Below are 23637 nucleotides of genomic sequence, written 5' to 3' on the forward strand. Positions count from 1 at the left end.
TCGGCCATGCAAATGAGCTGCATCAGCAACATCAGCTTTCATCATTTAGTTTTTTTTAGTTTGGTTGACTCAGACAGTCGAGTGGGATTGTCGCTACGACTTGTGAAACGTCTAAAGCCCTCAGGACGGCTACGATTGTATTATATCAAGTTCTCTTAAATTTTGTTACTTGTGACTCCAACTTTCTCTTCTTCACCTCGAATTGCTTCCCTTTTGTAAATATACATATAATGCATAAATCATGTATCATTTCAGACAGCGATTATTGTACCTATGGTCTGTGTTTTTATGACCTTGGACTTTTAATCGGAAGGTCAAAGGTTCAAATCCCTCAACTGCTCCATTGTATAAATGAGATTATTGTAAATTGCTTAGAATGGCATAAATATATATATATTTGTTCATTATATCTGGATCACTGATATCTAAATCGCTGAGCTCGTAAACAGAAGGTATTATGTGTTCCTTCATCACAGATCTTTCCTAAACGGATCTCCATCTTATAATCTGACACGGGATCGCCTCAGACAGTGTGATTAACAACGACCTTACGGGACAGGTTTACTGGGTGAAAATATTTCAGGAAAATATTTTGGTGCGATGAAATTTATACTAAAACAATTGTCATGTGTAGTCGAGATGCGACGTGCGACACACTTTATGTGCATAGTTCAGCAATAAGAATCCACCTCCACCTGTGTTTCGGATTACGCACGTATTTATTAGTCTCGCCCGCTGTTGAACTTCTCATCTAACCATCAAACTTACCTATAGACCTTCACTATATCGGCAAAAGTATTGGGACACCTGACTTTTCCAGTCGTGTGGTTCTTTCTCAAACTGCTTACACAAAGTTGGAGGCACATAATTGTATAGATAATGCTTCTCAAAGCCAGCTCCACGAAGATATGCTTAACATGGGTTGTAGTGGAAGATCACTTTACTAACACCCTTGTGGCTGAATGAATCTCGCACACTCCAAACCCTAGATCTTCCCAGAAGAGTGCAGGTTATCATAACAGAAAATGGGAACTACATGCTCAAAAAGCACAGGTGTCCACAAACCTTTGACCAAACGTGCATGATCGCTGATGTAGTTTGTACAGAAGTGGGGGGTGGTTTGAGCCACGAGAGCAGGCCGAGCTGCTCAAGCGGGACTGTTTGGCAGTGCTCTCTGCTCTCGCTGAGGTCATGTGGAATGTATTTCCTGTTTGGGTCCCTTTAGTTTAGGAATGAAAGAAAAGAAAAGGGAAAAAAACGACTGCCTTGATGCTGAATCGAAAATGTCATGCAACAAGATTACGCCAAAGCAGACGCACTGGAGTTTTGTTCCGAGGTTTATGTGATACAATGTCAGGAGCGAAAGACGTTCTAGAGAGAAGATACAGTCTCGATAGGAAAACTTGAAGGGAAAAAAAAGAATCTAAGTTTTATACATACAGCGTTTCCAGTTAGATAGCGTGTCAGGAATGAAACACTTCTGGATATTGTGATGAGTTTTCTTTACTATAGCAGCATGTTCTGAAGTGCTTTATTCTGCTTTTACTGCAACAGTCTGTCGGCATTTATGCTGTTTATATTTACACCGGAGGCGCCTTCCATTATCATCTCGAATCTTCTGACCAATAAAAATCAAGAGATCATCGTTAGCGCCGATTCACAAATCTAATGAGTAGGCGGTGTTCTTGGAGCGTTTATATTTAATGAAAACATCAATATTGCGTCCCTTCGCTTGTCCACAACCTTGTGAGGAACAGTTACTACAATTGAATTACGGCATCACGGCGACGTCAACGCTTTTCAGTAACGTACCTTTTGTCCGTCAGATGATCACGAAAAGAAAAAAGACGTGACTAATTTACTCAGACGCACCTTTAAAGGGAATGTACCTTTTGAATGTAGGTGGACGTGAGCTAGCTAGCTATAAAATGCTAATTCAATGATTGCTGCTTCTTTGAGGTTTTGTTTTTGCCTTTCTTTTTTTATTTAGAATTTTTTTCATAATTTTTTTTATTATTTTTTTGCCAACTCGTGAGAAATTCGAAATTTACAGAATTTTTGTCTTTACGTGAAACACGATACACTGCATTGAATCATCACAGTTCATTCTTCGTTCATTTTTTTTACATTTTTTTTTTTCTCAATGACTTTTAAAGTAATGAATAAATAGTGTGGGCGTAACCGGCATCAATCAGAGATGATTTCAAGTTGAATTCTTTCGAACATTCCTTCTGCAGCGTCGACTTGAAATCGAACCTGTTACTATAATTATAATAATATAAATCCCAGCCAATAGAAACGGTTAGTTGACTGTTGACAATTTGTGATTTTCAGACACAGTATCATGTTAAAAAAACATATGACATGATGGTATCGGCGAGTATCACACAAACACCTGGGTTCGTTGGAAAACATGCAGGAGTTTGAGCATGCAGGAGATGTGCAGATATTATATTTACACTTTATGGACAAAAGTATTTGGACACCTGAGTTTTTCCAGACGTGTGTATTTGGTCCCTTTTTTAACTATAAAATCTTTCCTTCACTTGAACTCAGACTCAAACCTGTTCCAGCATGACAATGCTCCTGTGCACAAAGCCAGCTCCATGAAGATCTGCTTTACATGGGTTGGAGTGGAAAATCTCCTGGAGTGGAAGAAGGTGTAGGTAGTCTGAGATGAACCTGCTTATCGAAGATGATTTAATATATGATGACAACCACCTGAATTTATAAATCAGTTTTTCTTTCCCGATCACTGTTTTCTGTCTTGCTTTTTGTGTCTCTTTGCCATTTTTTTCTGTATTTTCCTTTGTCTTATCTTCTTCTGTCTCTCTCTCTCTCTCTCTCTCTCTCTCTCTCTCTCTCTCTCTCTCTCTCTCTCTCCCCACTCTCTCATTCTGTCTTTTAGCCTATTTCTCTGTATTGTATCTGTCTCTATCTCTTCCTTTCTCTCTCTCATTCTCTCTCGCTCTCTTTCTTCTCTTTCTCCTTTGTCTTATCTGCTTCTGTCTCTCTCTCTCTCTGCCTTTCTTCTGTCTCTATCTCCTCCTCTCTGTCTCTTTCTCCTTCTCTTTCTTTCTTCTGTCTCTTTCTCCTTCTATTTCTCTGCCTCTTTTCTCTCTCTTTGTCTCTCTCCCTCACTAATTATTTTCCCCTCTTTCCCCCTTCCTCTCTCTCTTTTCTTCTGTAGTTATGAATGTCTAGTGGTGTGATGTAACTGAGAGCAGAAAGTGCCGTCTGGTTTCACATTTCCTTTTTGATTTAGTTTTTTTCCTGCCTGTGAAGTGGAGATGTGTGGAATAAGTGACTCATATTATTATACGTGTGTGTACCTGTGTGTGTGTGTGTGTGTGTGTGTGTGTGTGTGTGTGTGTGTGTGTGTGGTTAATATTGGAGTCAGCAACTTTTTTTGGGATTAGTTCTGATTTAAAACGACTTCCTCTGACATGTCCTCAGATCCGAGCTACGTATCCTGATGTTTGAGCTCTTACACAGTGTGTGTTACGGTTAGCGGGCGTCGAAATCAGAGGCTTGTGTTACGGTAAATCATCACCTGTCATTCTGATGGACAGGATTGTGAAAATTCCACCCCACTCTTCTTGTCGGGTTTTTTCGCCAGATTAACAGTAGAGACCGAGGCAGACACAAGCGTTCTGGTGTTTGGAAATCAGACGACTTTCAGCATTGTGTAGATACTGAAATGTGTGAGGTCGAATCTGAACTGTGCTGTATTATGGATAAAGTTCACAATTGCTCATGAACATTTCTAACTTTGACACGACGCTGATTCTCCTCATCGTGTAGGTTTGTGTTCAGCTTTAAAGACGACTGAGCACATGGCAAATGACTACACATCATCTTTTTTCTTTCTCTCTGTCTCTTTCTCCATTCCTCTCCCACCTTCTCAGTCTCTTTCCCGCTTTCTCTCCATTCCTTTCCCATTTCTTACTCTTTCTATTTCTTTTTCTCTGTCTCTCTCTGTTTCTCTCTAAACCCCTTTCCCTCTATATCTCTCTCTTTCTGTTCTCCATCTTTCTTGGTAACTTTTCTCTCTTTATCTCTCTCTTTCTTAGTCTGTCATTTTCTTACTCTCTATTCCATGCCCTTTTCTCAGTCTCATTAAATTTTCCTCTTTCTCTGCTTCCTTCTCCATTTTCTCCCACTTCATCAGTCCCTTTTTCAGTTTTCCCTCTTTTTGGTTTCTTTCTTGGTCACTTTTCTTTCTATTTCTCCCTCTTTCTTAGTCTCTGTCTTTTCTTGCTCTTTCTCTTCCATGCCCTTTTTCCCAGTCTCATTGAATTTTTCTCTCTTCTTTCCTCTCCCACTTTCTCGCTCTCTCTCGCTCTGTCTGTGATGTCATTGAGTAACAGGTGATTCTGAATTGGATCCTTTATTTCCCTCATATTAAGGCTTCACCTTTGGAAAATATGCTCATGACTCTACAGAAGAGGCCTTGAACCCCATCATCGCCCCGGGCGGCTCTGCTCTGTCTGTCCGTCCATCCATCCATCTCATACACAACCCCACAGACTTTGGCTTGTCAGTGTGATTGAAAAGAGAGATAAAAAGTGCACGCCCCTACCGACATGGATGGGTGTGACATCATCAGTATTTGTTTTTCGATGTCTTGATGATAAGGCAAAGACACTTTTGTTGCTCCTGTCCATACCACGATTCTTCTCATCAGATACATGCAGCACCTCCTGTTAAAGAATGGCATGAACTTCACACACAGAGAACAGCTTGAGTTTTAAAGGCTCTTATAATTGGCTTTTTTCTTTTAACTCCTGACCTTTTCAGTCTCATGTTGTTGGCTTTTCTTAACCATATGTGGTTCTTCCCCAAACTTTTACCACAAAGCTGGAGGCACACAATTGTATTGGATGTGTTTGGATGCACCAGCATTATATTTTCCCTTCACTTGAACTAGGAGGAACAAACCTGACATGGAGTGGAAGATCTCCTGCTATAGAGCTCTGACCTCAACCCTATTGTGATGAATTGCTGACTGCATCCCAGGCCTCCTCACCTCACCTACATCAGTACCTGACATTTATACGAATGAGTACAACTTTCCTCAAGCACACTCCAAAATCAAGTGGAACATCTTCCCAGAAGAGTGGAGGTTATTATAAGAGTAAATGGTTACTTTTGTCCATGTAATGTGTGACTGGTAAGAGTTTTATCAGTGTGTGCATTCTGTGAGCCGAGACCTCACGTTCTTGATATTGGAACACAACCTGATGTATCGAGTGCAAAAAATATAACATCTGGTTACATTTGGGCCTTCCAGTAAACTGCAATCAAACATGTAGACAAAAATGTGCATCTGCTATGCAAATGTGATCTTTTTCCACTTCCAGAATAATCTACTGAGATATTCTCCCCATAACTGCCTCATTGTTCTACTCACACCGATGTCTTTTAAACGTATCCATTTTTATGTAACACAAAATATGCAGCTTGTTTTGTGGCTTAAAAAAAAGCATTTGACGCTGGAGACTCCTTCCTTAATTGATTTTTTTTAACGAGCACGTCTTTAGAGAAAACTTTACCCTATCGATGATTATACAACAAGCTGTTAGCATAGGAGCTTTAATGAGAAATCACATGTTCATTTACATCTCTGATTTGCCTCGACCAATCGGATTCGAGATGATGATCTCATTTAGGCTGGGTTAGTAGAAATACAAATTATATATACACATCACTTGAACAAGGAGACCCAAAGCTGTTCTAGCATGCTCCTGTGTACAAAGCCAGCTCCATGAAGATATGCTTTACATAGGTTGGAGTAGATCTCCTTCTCTGTCCTTAATCCCGTTGAACACCTTTGGGATGAATGTAAAGGTTGACTGCACCCCAGACATCACCTACATCACTACCTTTAAGTTCCAGTTTATTTCTATAGCAGCTTTACAGAACTTTAGAATTATAGTGAATGATGTGGGTTTATCCCTGATGATGAAGCCTGGGGTGACTGTGGCAAGGAAAAACTCCCTTAGATGTTATGAGGAAGAAACCTTAAGAGGAACCAGACTCAAAAGGGGAACCCATCCTCATTTGGGTGACATCAAGAGTGTGATTTATAAATCATAAAACAATACAAAACAACGGAGTGTGATTATGAATAACGTCCTGTCTAAGGTCTTATACAGTCAGCTGACGTTGTGGAACCAGGAGCTACTGAGCAACTCATAAAACAGCTCAACATTTGAGATCATCATAGATCCAACACCAGCTTCTCCATACCAGAGCCTTTAAACACTCAAAGAGGTCCGGTGTCCAAATTCTACATGAAGTGGGATCCAAATGGCGTTTTTAGATGGTTCAGGATGTTCGGGTGTTCGGCTTCTTTGACGGTCCATGATCTTCGTTATGTGGAACACGGCCGGAGCTGGCGCAACCTCAGGATGGGTGGAGAAAGAGAAGCACATTTGGGGCTGGATGAGTACAAAAATCTTCACAAACACACTCCAAAATCTAGTGAAACATCTTCCCAGAGGAGCGGAGGGATATATAACAGGAAATGTGGACTAAATATGGAATGAGATGTTCACATGGCAATTTTATGGTCAGGTGTCCACAAAATTGTGTTCATAAATATATTATGTGAACTGACAGGTTTGTACTTTTTGTGCAAAATTATTTCGATACTAATCGAGTTCAGTAACAGTTTATAATGCATTATGATGTTCGTGTGTTTTGTTTGTTTGCCTTGTAGCGAACGGGGAAATTTTTCTCCGACTTAAAACAGAAACTGTAATTGGCAGGAAAGAAGGAAACATTTATTTATTTGCTTAATTTAGTGGTTTTTTTTTGTATCTACTCTGTTCATGAGAACCGTGTTTTTAAAGCCGGATGACGGGATACTGAGGAAAAGACTGCTCTGTGTGTGTGAGAGAGCGTGACGGTGTGTTTAGAGTGGAGAGGGTAGCATTTTCCTGTATGGTTTCCATGGTAACGCGTCCTCTGCCTGTCTGCTTGTCTGCTCTGTTTGCATGTGAAATTTCCCTCCTAGATCTCGGAACATTTGTCGTATCCATGAACTGTGGGAAAACGTAGAAGTTTAGGGATTTTACTAAACGCTGTCAGTGTCTTGGGGTCTTGCTTTGAAAGCTCGAACATTGACGCGTGTGTGTGTGTGTGTGTGTGTGTGTGTGTGTGTGTGTGTGTGTGTGTGTGTGTGTGTGTGTGTTGCAAACAAAAATGATCTGAAACGTTAATAAAACATCATACAAACAATCCTTTTCCTTCTGTAAACTCAATAAGGTTCGACGCTCCCGTTGGTCCTCGGTTTGATGCTCGTTGAAGAAGTCACACTGCAGAAAAGTCTGAAATCTTCTGACACTGGCAGAATATTTATCAGAAGGAAAAAATGACCATTAATCGGCTGTCAGTGAACAGACCAGCGATCCAAGACTACAGATTTTAGTCTCGGATTATAGGAATCTATTAGGATTTTCTAAATCTGTCTTCAGATTCAGGTGGTTTTCCCTTAAGCTGTGTGTTTTAACAGAACAGATCATATTTTCTCTGGTCTCTGTTGAACACCAGTCGTGGTGTTTGACCCCACAAGTCGGAGCAGTAACACGAGTTTGAAACGTGAGCCAGGTTCGTTTTTGACGTGTCCCTGAGACGGAGTTTGTAACCTACTGGTGGGGGGGGGTATTTTTTTTTTTTTTTTTGGTGTGTGTGTGTATGATTTGGTACAATGGACTTCATCTCATAAAGGTTGAGGGATCATGTTTAGTGAAGGTACAAGAATCATTTAAACTGTTCTTACATATGAAAATTTTTCTCATACTATACGCAAGTGAAGCATGAAAAGCTCAGTCTTATCAGTCGCCACTTGTGTCTCAACAAAGTGTGTGTGTGTGTCAGTCATTCTCCATACCGGTAAACGACACAGTTGCTTATTGCCGCTTGTGCGACTGCTGAGCATGACCTCTGCCCTCCACTCACTGGGAATGTCCATAAATACTCACACAGAGCTGAACAACTGCTCTCTCTCTCTCTCTCTCACACACACTTTGTCCAGCACGTCTGCTTTTCAGTTCTCAGCTCATTTCCCACTGAAGCTCTGCTTTGAGATGCCTCTTAAAACGTGGCTCTATAAACTGCACGTTAACTTGTTTACAGTGTTTGTAAAATCAGCGTGAAGCTCGTTTTGGTTTGCCCTCACACAGTCATACGCTCAGCACCGGCGTGTAGATCCGCAGATCTGCTTTATATTTATATCATTTTTTAATTAAAGCTGTTTTATTTTAATACTTCACAGTGGAACGTTTATTACTGTAGATGGAAAAGTGCAATTATTCATTAGGAATTTTGGAATCTTTTTTTTTTTTTTTTTGTTCCAAATAATTCAGTTCAATTCCATATTGTCATGAATTCACAGAAGACTTTTAATCGCACGTCTCAAAGATTCAAAGATAAAAAGATTTAAATTCTAAAAAAATTCAAATATGTACTCTCTGAAGTACAGTGCCCTTATTCTTTTATCTAAATCAAAATATTTTGAAAGAAAACTCTCTGAAGTACAGATTTGAATTTTCTTTAAAAATTTTCATTTTAAATCTTTGTATTGCTTTTGGAAACACCTACATCTTGAGAAGCATTCGCACCAATTTGCACTAAATTGGAGCATTTTTGATACTTTTGATTTGTTTCGTCAACCGTCAAGACGAATAAATTTGTCGGATGCGAGTGCATGAGACCAAAAACAATTTCAAAGACGTCAAATACAATTTTGACGTAAACGATTTTGTATGGCTGGAAAAGTCTGGTGTCCCAATACTTATGCCTGTACAGTGTAAATAACACTCCGTGAGGCAACTTGAGGTAGAAATTCTCGAGAGGAACCGAACTCGGTAGGAAAACTGCCCTCCATTGAGTGACACCGGATATAGTGTGATTATAAATAATTTCTCTTTCTGAAACACTACACTCTATAAAGTGTGTTAAAAGAAGCTTGAGTATGAGCATCGTTGGAGTTTAATTCGAGTCTCATATGAAGATGTTCAGAGTATAATAAACTTTTTAGATTTCTTAGCAGTTGCTATTCGAGGAAGGACATCCACAGTGTTCTTTATGGGTCTGTGCGGTACTAAACACGGTTCTTTAAATAGGAACACAATAAAGTGCCTCCCAGTTGCATGGAGTGAGAGTCGTGCAAACGGTTCCAGTGTGTAAGAGCAGAGAAACCCCTCAGCGCTATCACTCAGGTTCTAGCTGGAACACTGTGAGTGTGCTGAGGGGAAACACCCCCAGACTGACTGTGAGCTAAAACATTCCTCTGCTTCATTGGCACCAGATGTCCAGGACGACTGTGAGAGTCAAAGCAGCTCTCAGCAGTCTCTCTCTCTTTCTCCCTCTCTCCCTCCCTCTCAATCTCTCGCTCGCTACTTCTCCTAATATCTTTCTCTCAGTCTTTTTGTCTTTCTCTTCTGTCTCTCTCTTTAACTCTTACTGCCTCTCCTTGTCTACTATCTATCTATCTATCTATCTATCTATCTATCTATCTATCTATCTATCTATCTATCTATCTATCTATCTATCTATCTATCATCTCCTAATCCCTCTTTATATATATCTCTATATATATATCTCTATATATCTATCCCTTTTGTGCTGTAGTTTGTGAGGAGCAGCAGAGCTTCATTCTGTCTTGTTTAAATCTTATAGCACTTCATTTTTAACTGTCTCTGAACTTCCTTTGCTTCTGTGTGAAAGGTTTTTCTTCAGCAGAACAGTCTGATTAAGGAGCGATTCACAGGTTTAAACCCTAAACGCATTTTCTGAGCTTTAAACACGAGTAACACGTGTCTGTAAAAGCATGTACAACAGAAGAAAACCACACTGGGTTTAATTCCTCAGTCCTGAACAGGAATCTGAGGCTGTAGTAGACTCTGGGACCCCTCAACACTTACAAATTTAATCTCCTGATCCCTTATGTCTCTCATGTCAAACACTTCTTGTTGGATTGTAATTTTTACGGAAGCGCTTTTATTCAGACAACGTTTACAATTTTTGTATTAATAAATCACCTGAATTTGTTAAGCTGAAATGTTTTCTATAGTAGTTATGGATCTGATGATGACTTTGAGGCCGTCATTGCTAAAACTTAATAAACAGTTCATTGGTTTCACAGTACAGATCTCTCGGTCTCATTGAGACACGGTGTGTAAATCAGATCCGAGGCTGTAAGGCAGAGTGATTTGTAACCAGCAACAGTGAGAACACTTGAAGAAACCTGAGCTGGTTTCCTGTCCAAAGGAGCAGCCAGGAGAAAGCAGGAGTAATGTTCTGCTGAAATGGCCAAAGGCCAATGTCTCTGACTCTCTCTATGCTTTCATCTATGCCTTCATTTCTGCCTCTGTCTCTATTCCGCTGCCTTTCTCCATTTCCACTTCTGCCTCTGTCTCTGTGCGTAGATCTTTAGAATCCACACTAATACAGTTAAATACTGTCGTCAAAAACGTAGATTTTTGAAAACCTTCTCCAAAGTGGACAATCCTAAAAACGCATCGCAGTGTGGACTGTGAAAACGGAGGCTTTCGACGCGTTTTCAGTCACGTGACGACGCTTTCCTCGACACCACCGCTCTCGCCTTCTCTCTCAAACACTTAATCTTTTACCTTTTCTCATGCTCTCCTCTCTTTTTCTCCCTCTCTGTCCGTCTCTTCTCCTTCTGTTCTGTCCCTTTTTTTCCTCTCTCGTTATCTCACAAACTTACTCTCTTCTTCTTCTCTCATTCTTTCCCACTTTTTTCTCTCATTGTTTTGCTCGTTCATTCGTATCTTCTTTGCATCAGTGCCTTGTGCATCGTATAAAGGGAAATGCTGAAGTTTTGTAAATCGAACAATGTTTTTTTTCCATTGCTTTCCTATTCTCTCTCTCCCTCTCTTTCTCTCGGAGCAGTTTGTTTGTTTGGGTGCTGGCACTTTCTCCCTACACCACGACAAAGAAAGTGCAGCCAGTCGCATCAATATTGATTCCTTTATCGTCCTTTTACACACACACACACACACACACACACACACACACACACACACACACGTTACATGTTTATATCTTAGAATCTGTCAGAAAAGACTTAAGAAAATTCTTGAATCATAAATATTGTAAATTCATTTTGCATTTTTTTATCTGTATAAACAAGATATGTAATCTTGCAATCTTGCATGTATATACTATATTTGAAAATAAAAAAAAAGTTTATAATGTACCGTAGTTTCCGGACTATAAGCCGCTACTTTTTTCCCACGTTTTGAACCCCGCGGCTTGAACAACAAAGCGGCTAATTTATGGATTTTTCCTGGGTTTTTCCCAGTTTCGCAAGATTCAAGCCAATAAACTGAGCCCCATACCATCAAACCAATATAATTGCAGAACAGGTTCAGGTGAACCAATGAAACTCTTTATCTTAAATCAGATGCGCTCCCACTGAATCGGGCCGCACCACATCATAAATATGGATGTTGTTCCTCTGAAGTTTGACCTGCCGCTCACTCGGACTGTCGACAGGAAATGTGAATCATTCGTCATGCTGAAAACAACCGGGCATGAAAAAACACACTTCACCTGTGTTCTGAGCTGCACGGCATTGGAGAAAAGCTTCACCGATGGTGAAGTCTGGGTGAAGGGAGAGCTCGCTAACTTCAGTTGCAACAGAAGTCATATAAGCACAGACAGGTTTCCAAAAATCGTGCTTTTTTTATTTTTCTTAGCAACAGCGTTACGGGTTAGTCAAAGAAACTTAGAAATGAGCATTAGAAAATAATAAGGACATATTCCTCAGTCTTGCACACATGCAGTAATACCGGAAAAGTCCCTCCGCAGTGGCCGTGTAGAGAAAGTTACGGGAAACTATTTGTTAAATGACAGTCATAATTATTCTCACTCGTGTTTATTTATTAAAAATCTCGCACAGCAAAAAAAGCCGCTCTAAATTTTCCACGGACCAAATCCGTTTATTTCATGATTATTGTATCTGAATTCAAATATAAAAATCAATTTGAAAGTACTTAAAAAAAATAAATTATAATAAAAAATGTAACCGCGCTGTACGGTGTTTTCTTTATTGTTTTAGTTTTCTAGTGTTCCTCCATTTCTCATTCTGCAGCGTCTACTGTGTAACCTGTCCGGTGCGCCAGTAATAATGGTCCGTGGGAAACAGTGTTCTGTGTGTAGTTAAATTCACCAAACGAAGCAAATTTTTGTAATCGGATTACTCGAGTTACATGAGGAAACGTTAAAGCCGTACCTAAATAATTCAGATCATCGAGTAAATACAATTTATACAAATACTTTTTCACATCACTATATACATATTTGAACTCCATGGTTTTTGTTATTGTGACGTGTTTTAGAGCACAGTTGACATTTCAGGACGCTTTTAGAGCTTTGACACACAAAATCTGCAGTTGAAGCGGTTCTGTGATACACACTGCTGCCCTGGACCCTACTTTTGGTTGTGTAATTGATACATGTGCTCATTCTTTTTAACACTGAAACCTAGTGTTTTTTTTTTTTTTTTTTAACCCCGAGACTTTTGCCACACATAAGCAATTATGACAAGACTTCCTCATTCCTCCACATGCACTTCTGAGTTTCTCAATCAGATCTTTTTCTTTTAAAGAATCAAAGCTGCTCCTGTAAATAAGTTCAGGCTTCACGGTCTCTATACAAAACCTTCTAGGCCTCTTACTCCAGGCTTGTTGGCCTCCTTGTTGGAGTGGCTGTTAATCTTTTAGGTTTACAACCAGGAACATTGTTTAAAGCCCCCACCCCATCATTGACTTTCTCTCTCTGGTTTCAGAAAGAGGTCAGATGGTAGAGAAGTTTGCTTTCAAGGAGGAAGAGCTGTTCCTCAAAAAGCCTCTCGAAATGCTGTAGCTGAGGTGATATAATAGACAGGCCGGGTAAACACATAGATGTGTTTGCATTGGTGGTGTAAGCAGGATTGCTCTTTGTCACCACCTCTTCTTTAAACACACACACACACAAGCTCTGGAAAGCCATGGGACCTCCAGCACATGACTAAACTTGACTTGTGTTCGGTTTAATACGGATTTTCATCTCTTTGTTGCAGTTTCTCTCTCTCTCACACACACACACACACACACACACACACACACACACACACACGTACACTTTGTCAAAGGAAGCGACGTTTTGGAACAAACTGTAGCGTACAGGAATGTTAGCACGGTGTGCGTATCGACGACGACCGGAACGGAGGGGCGAAGTCAACCAGACGCATCCTCAGGAAAAGCGTTTATTTTTCTTTCCCTCTGTTTCTCTCTCGAGCTTCATCTCCAACCAGCAGCATGATTCACACACAGCCATGTGCTTCATATCAGAACACACCCGGCAGTCTGTTTTCCAAACAGCGGTTTGCTGTTCGCTTTTTCCATCCCAGTAGCAGTAAAGAAAAAAAAATCCAGAAAAGTTCAGAGATATTAAACGATCGTGTTTCCACCGAAAGTTACTCTTCGTCCCCTGGGAACATCTTTGGACCAGAAAAATTGCATTGAAGCTTGTTTATGAGAATATCAAGCCACATTCAAATACACCATCATCAAAGTATTTGGACACCTACATTTTCCAGTTGTATGTGGTTCTATCTCCTCTTCCACAAAGTTGGAGGCAGAACTGGAAAAGTGTTAGTTTAAATGTTTCTGGATGTGGTAGGTCTTCACTCGTCGTGTGAAGATAGCCAGTGTCTAAGCTGTTCTGACATTTAGGGGAAGTTCATTTCACCTCCTTGGTGCCAGAACAGAGAAGAGCCTTCAAGTATACTTTCCTCTTGCCCTCGGATGTCTTTGGATGTGGTAGAATGAATTTTTGCCTTCACTTAAACTAGGAGACCCAAACCTGTTCCAGCACAACAATGCCCCTGTGTACAAAGCCAGCTCCATGAACATGTGCTTTTTACATGTGTTTGAGTAGAAGTTCTCCTGCTATAGAGCTCTGACCTCAACCCTCTTGAAAACCTTTGGGATGAATGTGAACTCCTCACCTACATCAGTACCTGACTTTACCAACACCCATGTACCTGAATGAATCTCACACAAATCTCCACAAACACACTCCAAATCTAGTGGAACATCTTCCCAGAAGAGTGAAGGTTATTATAACAGCAAATGTGGAATGGGATGTTCCAAAAGCACATACTTTTTATTAGAACATTCGGCCATGCACAAATACTTTGGACAGGAAAATGGCAATGAGGCATGTTATCTCAAATACCCATTGCGAAATAGAGAAAAAAAGTGTACTGCTGGACCACTGCCCAAAGGAGGAAACGCATTTCCAGTCTTTTATTTTTGCTACAAGTGGTACATTCTATATAGGTTGTCTGTGGCACTGGGATTTTACTAAAAAGCTCATAGTCATGAGAACCACTGCCTGACCTTTCACCTCATGAGCTCAGCTGTGCGCTAGAATCATTTCCCGTCTCCGTTTTGGATAAAAGTGTTTGCCCTCATAAATAAGGCAAGAACGTCGCCTTTCGATTTCCATGTATGCAAATCCGGCACTGGCGCTCTACCCCGTGTCGGGGATGGAAGCGTGGCAGTGGCAAAAAAACAGTTTGAATGGCGGTATTGATTCTCTGCATACAGATCTCCAGTGTCTCCAAACAATGGGACACTTTGGCTCAGTCTCTGACTGGCTCCGTGTCCTGACATGTTGTGCGTAATATGTAGGATTCTGAAGCGACGGGTCGCATCGAGCACAGCCTTCGCCGGGATATGACATCATGTTTCTATGGTTACTCAAGACCTTAGACCAGTGTTTTTTTATTTTTTTTTATTGGTGCCGGAATTTGGAAAGTATTCTCAGCGTTTTACTTTTTTCACATTTTGTTATTTTACAGCCTTTTTCCAAAATGGATTCAAATAATTATTTCCTCACATGTAAATAAGTATTCACAACCTTTGCCATGACACTCAAAAATTAGTTTAGGTGGTTCCTGTTTCCACTGATAATCCTGGAGATGTTTCTACAGCTTGATTGGAGTCCACCTGGTAAATTCAGTTGTTTGGACATGATTTGGGGAAAAAAAACACGAATAAAAAACATCTATAGAAGGTCCCACAGTTATCAGTGCATGTCAGAGCACAAACCAAGCCATGAAGTCCGAGAAATTGTCTGTAGACCTCTGAGACAGGATTGTATCGAGGCACAGATCTGGGGAAGGGAACAGAAAGTTTTTACAGCATTGAAGGTCCCAGGAGCACAGTGGCCTCTATCATCGGTAAATGGAAGAAGTTTGAAACCACCAGGACTCTTCCCAGAGTGGAGCCACCTGGCCAAACTGAGCGATCGGGGGGAGAAGGGGCTTAGTCAGGGAGGTGACCAAGAACCTGATGGTCACAGCTCAAGTATTTCTTTGTGGAGAGAGGAGAACCTTCCAGAAGAACACCCATCTCTGCAGCACGCCACCAATCAGGCCTGTATGGTAGAGCGGCCAGACAGTAGAGTGGTCCTTAGTAAAAGGCACATTGCAGCCCACCTGGAGTTTACCAAAATTCACCTGAAGGACTTTCAGACCATAAGACAGAAAATTCTCTAGTCTGATGAATTAAAGATTGAACTCTTTGGCCTGAATGCCAATGGTCATGTCTGGAGGAAACCAGGCACCGCTCATCACCTAGCCAATACCATCCCTACAGTGAAGTGGAGGTAGCATCATGCTGTGGGGATGTTTTTCAGCAGCAGGAACTGGGAGACTGGTCAGGATCAAGGGAAAGATGAATGCATCAATGAAAAGAGACGTCCTTGATGAAAACCTGCTCCAGAGCGCTCTGGACCTCAGACTGGGTGGAATGTTCACCTTCCAACAGAACAATGACCCTTAGCACACAGCCAAGATGACAAAGGAGTGACTACGGAACAACAACGTGAACGTTCTTTAGTGGCCCAGCCCTGGAGCTCTGGGGAGATCTGAAAATGGCTGTGCACCGATGCTCCCCATTCAACCTGACTGAGTTTAAGAGGTTCTGCAAAGAGAGAGGAGAAACTGCCTACAGATAGGTGTGCTGAGCTTGTAGCATCAAAGACGTGAAGGAGTAATTTGTGTCAATGAAGCTTCAACAAAGTATTTGAAGCACCTTTTTGCTCAAACAAAGGCTGTTAATACTTATGTACATGTGATTTTTAAACAAACTTCTTTCATGTTGCCATTATGGGGTGGTGTTTGTACAATCTTAAGGAAAATAATGGATTTAATCCATTATGGAATAAGGCTGTAACATAAAATGTGGAAAAGTTAGGCGACGTGAATACTCCAAACTGAACTGTATATAAAAACACTACTGGAAATTATATATATATATGTATATAAAATGCTGTAAATGTTACACACATTCTGACCTCTTTTTTTTTTTTTCTCTTTCTCTTCCTTTTAGGAAGTGACCGTGAGGCCTTACAGACACGCTGTGCTTTGTGTCGCTTTTCACGGAGAATCCGAAATCTGCTAGTGCACACACTTCCTTTGAAGACTAACTACCTCCGGAGCATTGGAGAGGAATTCTAGACGGGATCTGGATAGGTTTCAAAGCAGCAGCAGCAGCAGCATCCATGTGTTATCTTTCTGACAGACTGGATCTGTCACCCTGCCTGTGTTCAGCCATCGGTCTGTAGCTGGACTTTTGCTTTTTCACGTTCCTTACTGTTGACCAGTGAACTGTTCCTATTCTCATTATCATACTGTGGGATTTTTGTTTTGTTTTTCTTTGTGTAAACACCTTTTTAAAAGTTTTTTTATTAGAGGTCTATATAAATACACAATAATACACAAATTCAATAGTAAGCTATAACTTTTTTTCACTTCCGTTTGAAGGATATATTATGCACTTTGGGGATTTTTTTTGAGGATTTACGGTTACTTGTGGTGTGAAGTTTTTTTCTTTTCTTTAGATCAGTTGCAAAAAAAATCATAAAGAAGCAACACTTTGATCACGTATTTATATATATATATTTTTGCGGATTGTTTTTTCCCCCTCCACGTTGCGAGAAACTCACATTTCTATCTCTTACTCTCTTTTCTGCCACGTTAAAGAATACTGACATGACCCTCTGGTTCGTGGAGCGTTCGAGTTATCGATTTACTTAAGGAAAAGGTTTCTTTGGTTGCACATCCAGGCAGAAATCATAATTGATTTCTAAATCATTAGAAAGCCAAACCCGAGAGAGAGAACCTTTGTCGAACTTGTTGTGAGACAAGGGGCAGTTCCTGGCCGTGTCCGTTACTTATGTATTGTTGCAGCGCACAAGAAAGTAAAATGGACTATAAGCGACGCTTCTTGCTTGGCGGGTCCAAGCAGAAAGCACAGCAACAGCAGCACCAGCAATACCCGCTGCCCGAGCTAGCCGAGCTCTCAGCGCCCCGCTCGGGACCTCCTGCTCCACCCCAACCCCGCTGGCGCCTGTAGGCCCCACCCTTTCCACTTGCCACGATGTTTCAGGCACGGGCAACGCCACAACCGCAGTTGCTGACATCCAGCAAGGGATCTCCAAGTACCTGGACGCTCTGAACGTCTTCTGCCGTGCCAGCGCCTTCCTTACGGACCTCTTCGGCAGCGTGTTTCGTAACTCGCGCTACTCCAAAGCTGCCATGCAGCTCAAGGACGTGCAGGAGCACGTCATGGAGGCGGCCGGCCGCCTCACGGCAGCCATAAAACCCGAGATCGCCAAGATGCTGATGGAGCTCAGCGCCGGTGCTGCGAACTTCAAAGACCAGAACGACTTCAGCCTACAGGACGTTGAGGTAAGATGCAGAAAATAGACGTCATTTGTCACATGGATATTAAAATTAAAGTCGAGCTGCATGTACATTCAGCATTCCATTCCACATTACTCAAATGTAGTTCATTTGAATCTAGTTGAGTTGTATGGGGTTTATTTTCCCTTAAAGTATTGCGGTTTTTACAGATTGGTAAAATAATATAAAATTAAGCAAGAATCAAACATTTCAAAATCACATAACGTGCAAACGAGAAAATATTATTTCTGGATGCATTGCTGGTAGAAACGATGAATCATCTTTTCACGTGTTGATTTGGTCACTTCTCAAAAGCATATCTTTTTTTTTTATTATTATTTGCTGACGGGAGAGAACAGGGGATTAAGTTCTGCTTAACACTTTTGAAATTTTTTCCATTTATGTGCAACTTCAAGTAGCAATAAAATAAAAATGGACTAAAATTAACAACTGGCGGTTGGTAATAATGGTCAGTGGAGAAACACAATCCTCTGTGTTTAGTCAAATGAACTAACCGAAGCAAGTAAGAAATAATTTGCCTGGATGCATTTTTGTATTTGAGTTAATCGAGGAATCCTTTCAGCCCTAAACATTATACACACACATCCATTGTAAATGAGACACTAAAGCTGGGACAGCTGTAATTACATTTAACGTAGACCATTTATATCACTGTTACATATTAACTGTAGAAATGTTTTCTCAGAGCAGAAATTGTTTGCTGAGACATTTGGATTATTTTGGTTAGACACAAATATTACTATCTTAAAGGCTTTTCTGTGAAGTCACAAATTTTCACGCAGCACATTGAATAGTAATCCAATTGATTTGCCTTATAAAGTATCCATCCAAAATATTTCATTTCTTCCTGACGATCTCTCCTTCGTCTTGCTGGTCTTATATATTCCCAGAACCGCACACACCGAAGCTTCAGATAGAATTAGTTTAAAAACGGTCTTTTATGAGTGGAGGAATACCATGCCCTGGTGGATGTGGTTGTGCCCAGAGCAGGAAGTCCGCACACCACAATCCCTAAAGCAGGTCATCTTGTGGTGAGGTTGGAGAGCCGCCTGAGAGGCCGCAAGACCTCAATCAGGGCTGCACCAGCACGCCCTGGTTTCCTTCTGGGGTTTAAATGTAGATTTCAAACTAGAAACGCGTGTAATCACGGGTGAGTTTTTACAACTGGTGTCTCAGATATGTTGCATAGTCACATTGAGGGGACACGTTGCGCTGAAAGTTCACTTTAAATAAAACGGTGACTTCTTCATTTAAAACCAATTTTGTCCTCGCTTTGATTCCGTGTTCAAAGAACGCCGGAATGTGACGCAAGTGGCTTTGATTGTCCTGTTTTTGCCTGGAAGTCCAGAGCGCATGGAAAACTTTTTTTTTTTTTTTCCTTTCAATCTGAGTACTGTCTGCTGTGTGCGACTCAGCTTCAAAATATGCATGAGCATGTCACGGTTTATTAGCCTGCTGTCTGCTGAGCTTGGGAGCTAACCACAGGAAACAGAATTCTGGACAGTCAGAACAACACACACACACACATGTATATGTATATACCCAGAGGACAGGACTGTATGCGGTGTGGCATTTTCCGAGTGTCTCGTTTTTGTTCGAGGTAAGCCTGCGCTCTGTGGGAATCGAGGTGGTGCATTGCACTAAAGCCGTCGTGCTCTTGGCAGAATCCGATGCCGGGGTTTTCCCTTCCTGCTCCCCTGGGATACCCGATACTACTTTTGTCTAAATTAAACACTGCTATTATCTGCAGGGAAGAGAAGAGCTCATATAAAGTACATAACAGCCAGCTTTCCTGGGTATAAGGTGTTGTCTTCTCACTGGGGTTTTTCGTCCTTCAGAAAATTCCCATGTTAATTGACATTGTGGAAAACAGCTCAGACAGCTGTGACCTTTTTGGCAGATTGGTGTAAGATTTTTAATCTTAATGTGCATCGCATGAGGCAGTGGGATTGAGAAAAGTGTAGAAGGCTCTAAAGCTACAGCATGAGGAGACTCTCATTACCATAGTGCATGTTCATTCATCTTTACACCAACTCAATACTTTATTTTTTTAAGGTTTGGCTTGTGCTTGTTAGTGAATGGGGGCCGTGGCCTCTGCCTGTCATTTTTAGAGAAGAGGTTGTGGCCTCAGTATGTACTGAAAGTGGCGTGGTCTGTGTATGTTCAAGTGAATGAGCAGTGGCCTTTGCCTGACTGTTTTATTGAAGGGGGTGTGGCCTCTGTTTGTGTTTAGATAAGACGTGTGGCCTCGGTGTGTGTTATTTGTTGGGGGTGTGGTCTGTATGTTTGTTTCTATTGAAGGGGTGTGGCCTCTGCCTGTAATTGTTAGGAGTGGTTGTGGCCTTGGTATGTCTTTTTATTGGAAGGGGCATGGTCTATGTTTAATGAAGGAGGTGTGGCATCTGCCTGTCGGTGTGGCCTTTGTACCAGTCTGGTACCAGTTTTAGTAAAGCAGTCTTGGACTCCCTGAAGGTCCGTTTAAGAGAATTGGCCTCTGATTGCCAGTGTCAGTGAAGGAGCGGATTCTTCTTGTCATTTACAGTGAAGGAGGTGTGGCCTCCTTTCATCAGTTTCAGTGAAAGAAGCGTGGCCTCTGCTATTTATTTTTTTTTGTCTATTTAGTCAACAAATGTCATTTGTTTTCCAGTTTTTAGTGCACAGCATGGGTAGCTTTTGGTTTAGACTGGTTTGTTTGTCTCAGGCAGTTTAGTCCCTGAGAATTCATTATTGACTCTGAGGCTCGTTTTGTTTTCCGGGACTCTGAATGAGATCTAAGCCAGTCTAGTTTCATTATTTGAGCTCCGTGCTAGGGGTCAGGGTCAGCTCGTGCTCGTGTGTGACTGAATCTAGTGCAGCCTTGTTTTTCCTGCCTGCTGCTACAAGGGAGGGGGGGCATATTTGTGCTTTTTACAACTCAGCTTGCAGGTATTTTCAGCATGCACCTGTGAAAAATCACCCCACGGCCGCCCTCGCTGAAGAGGGGATGCGGCGTCGTGTCGTCTTGCCCCTTCTCTTCTCCACTGCATGGTAAAAAGTAAAATGTCAGTGTGTGTTTGTCTCCCATTTATATTATATATATATATATATATATATATATATATATATATATATATATATATATATATATATATATATAGTGTGTGTGTGTGTGTGTGTGTGTGTGTGTGTGTGTGTGTATATGTGTTGGATGGCAGTGGAACACTAGAGTCAATTATAGAGGAAACCTGAGATGTTTGGAAGCAAGGTGATAGGTCACACCATCTACGACACGTACAGCAGCAGGCCAAATCGAGGCTTATCTAATATACTGCGTGTCTCAGAAGTGTTTTAAGCTTTGCCCTCGGCCTTTATGTGAAGATGAATGGAAGGGAATGAGAGATTCCCTATTAAGGCAGAAGATCTCGTGCCTGAGCATCTACATTGAAGACCAGAGCGCTGTTAACATTCAGAGTGTAGTGCAGAAGCAGGAGCTTCTCAGTAGAACTGTTGCTATTGATTATTTTAGTAATCGAGTATTCTACAGATTATTCCAACAATTCATCGAGTAATCTGATAATAAGGAATTTTTCTTTATTAAATAAGAGAAAATAAGACTGGTCTCTAAATCTGAACACGGCAGTCTGGTCCTGGTTAGGATTAGAATGCAAAGAGCAGTTAGTGCTCTCCAAATCTGTGGAGCTTCTCTGTGACGTTTAAAATCTAGGTGAGAGGTTTGTCAAGTGACGTCTCAGTGTTTTTCTTAAAGGGGATTAAGCCCTAGAATGACATTTTTTCACCACAGGAAAGAGTCGAAGTAAAAGAAAGCACCTCCGTTTATTATTCAGTTGCATTCGCTCTCATTTGTTAGTTTGGTGCATTGGGTTTTCAGGCACCCAAAGCAATAGACTGGGCAGCACACAGAAGCTTCTACTCGTTCCATGGATGATTTGTCCAACCTGATAAGAGCAACTGCTTTCTTGTGGTTTATAGTCTGCATTAGGAAGTTAAAAGATTCCTGAAGCTACAGTCTGGTTGTTAATCAGCATTCCTTCCCGTTTATTAAATTATGAATAGCGCTCTCTGTGCAGTGCGCAGTCCCGCGTGTAAAAACAATCAGCACGTAGTGGCAGTGATTCGCCTGTAGAGGCCGCTCTCATAATGACAGCAGACCGGAAGCCAAAAAAAAAACCATCGGTATGGATTTTTGCCGATCATTCCAGCAATTAACCACCGGTGTTGATTAATTGGCAAAACCGATTAATCAGTCGACCTCTAATTACAAACACAGCACCTTTACCGGAACACACACACACACCATTTTCTTTTATTCCAAATACACTATACAAGCTTGTGGTATTTGTTTTTTGAAAGCATTTGACCCCTATTTACTGTTATAGTAACCTCCACTCTTCTGGGAAGATGTTCTACTAGATTTTTTGGTGTGTTTGTGAAGATCTGTGTGAGATCCATTTTAGCCACAGGGGTGTTCGTAAAGTCAGGTGGTGATGTAGGTGCACTGTTCATATGCATACGTCTGCGATATTTAATATTCAGTCACGCATCTTAAACCTTTCCATGAGACGGATTAGATCATGGTGATTGCTTCAAGTTCATTGACTGCTCGATTTACCTTTTTCCCCCCAGGTACATCTGTTTTCTCTGCCAATCTAAAAATAGACTTTTCATGCATCTAGCACACACTCCAACGTGCTTCCATGATGGGTTTTTAGATCGACCGTGACCCTGAAGTGAGGACAGTTAGTGAATAATTCAGTTTATCTCGGGGCTTGTTCATGCTGGTGTGTCTGCTGAGTCAAGGTGTTAATAAGCAGAATAAACAGTCATTCATCCCTCATCCTAAGTGTAATAAAATCCCCACATCACAAGATACGAGTCTAAATAAGAAGGGTGAGGGTAATTCCTCAACAGATTTCCTCCTCCTGCTTATCAAAGACCTTTTTTCATGTGGTGGTGGTAGTGTACGTCTGATTTTCCCACCAGGCCTATCGTATGTCTATTGCGGCAGATTGAATCAAAGAAGCAGTGCTGGATCTCGTCTGATTTAACATAACAGAAAATGGGGCACAAGCTCAAGCGTGTGTGAAAATGAGCCAGAATCTTTCCTAATGGAGGTGAAATGAATTGCGTCAAGAGTACGATTACCTGTAGCACAAAAACAACATCTTATATAACAGTTATTAGCGGCTTCTTGGACTGATACGAGTCCTATTCAGTGCACTTCGTGTCTCCTTGTGTATTATATTTGCGGTGTTCTCATTATATGTGAACTGGATGTGCACTGTTGCAAGAGTCATGCAATCTATACAAGTTTGTATGTGATGTAGCACTGATACTGTATCAACACTTACATTTATAGCATTTTGCAGACATTTGACAGTTTAATATGGCTGGGATTTGAACTCCCGACCTTCGGATCCAAATCCAATGAGAATTGTTTCAGCCACTTAAAATAAACACGGTTGTATAAGTGTCTTTGGATGTGGCGGCATGGCATTTTACCTTCATGCTTACTCGCATTTATATAATAAAGCTGTATGAAATTAATGCTCTACACACTTGTTCAATAGCTGGAGTGTGTGTTAAGAATTGGAATAGGACTTCTTGAAGGATGATTATAGACCTACATGGTTTTGTTTGCAATTTATCTGTTCCTCTAGAGGATCATTCCTCTAGAGGATCATTAGATAGTAATCAAACACTGTACTCAATACAAGTCATCATGTCAAGATGTTTTATTTTGTTGTGATTCTGATTTATAAATACTGCGACTCTAATGGTCCTCCTTGGATTTCATCTTACACCCTTGTAGTTTTAAACACGGAGCTAAAACTATTTCATTTTTT

General features: G+C 41.0%; 1 protein-coding gene across 1 annotated transcript in view; it reads left to right on the top strand.

Moving 5' to 3' along the window:
- Positions 1-23637, top strand: part of LOC124395463 (granule associated Rac and RHOG effector protein 1-like) — a 42706-nt gene that overhangs the window by 1403 nt on the left and 17666 nt on the right. The window contains 2 exon segments of the mRNA XM_046863964.1: positions 16419-17379; positions 17382-17779. Coding sequence (XP_046719920.1) covers positions 17265-17379; positions 17382-17779 — 513 coding nt within the window. The 5' untranslated portion in view covers positions 16419-17264.

The sequence above is a fragment of the Silurus meridionalis genome, chromosome 13, assembly GCF_014805685.1.
Source record: "Silurus meridionalis isolate SWU-2019-XX chromosome 13, ASM1480568v1, whole genome shotgun sequence".
NCBI lineage: Eukaryota > Metazoa > Chordata > Actinopteri > Siluriformes > Siluridae > Silurus > Silurus meridionalis.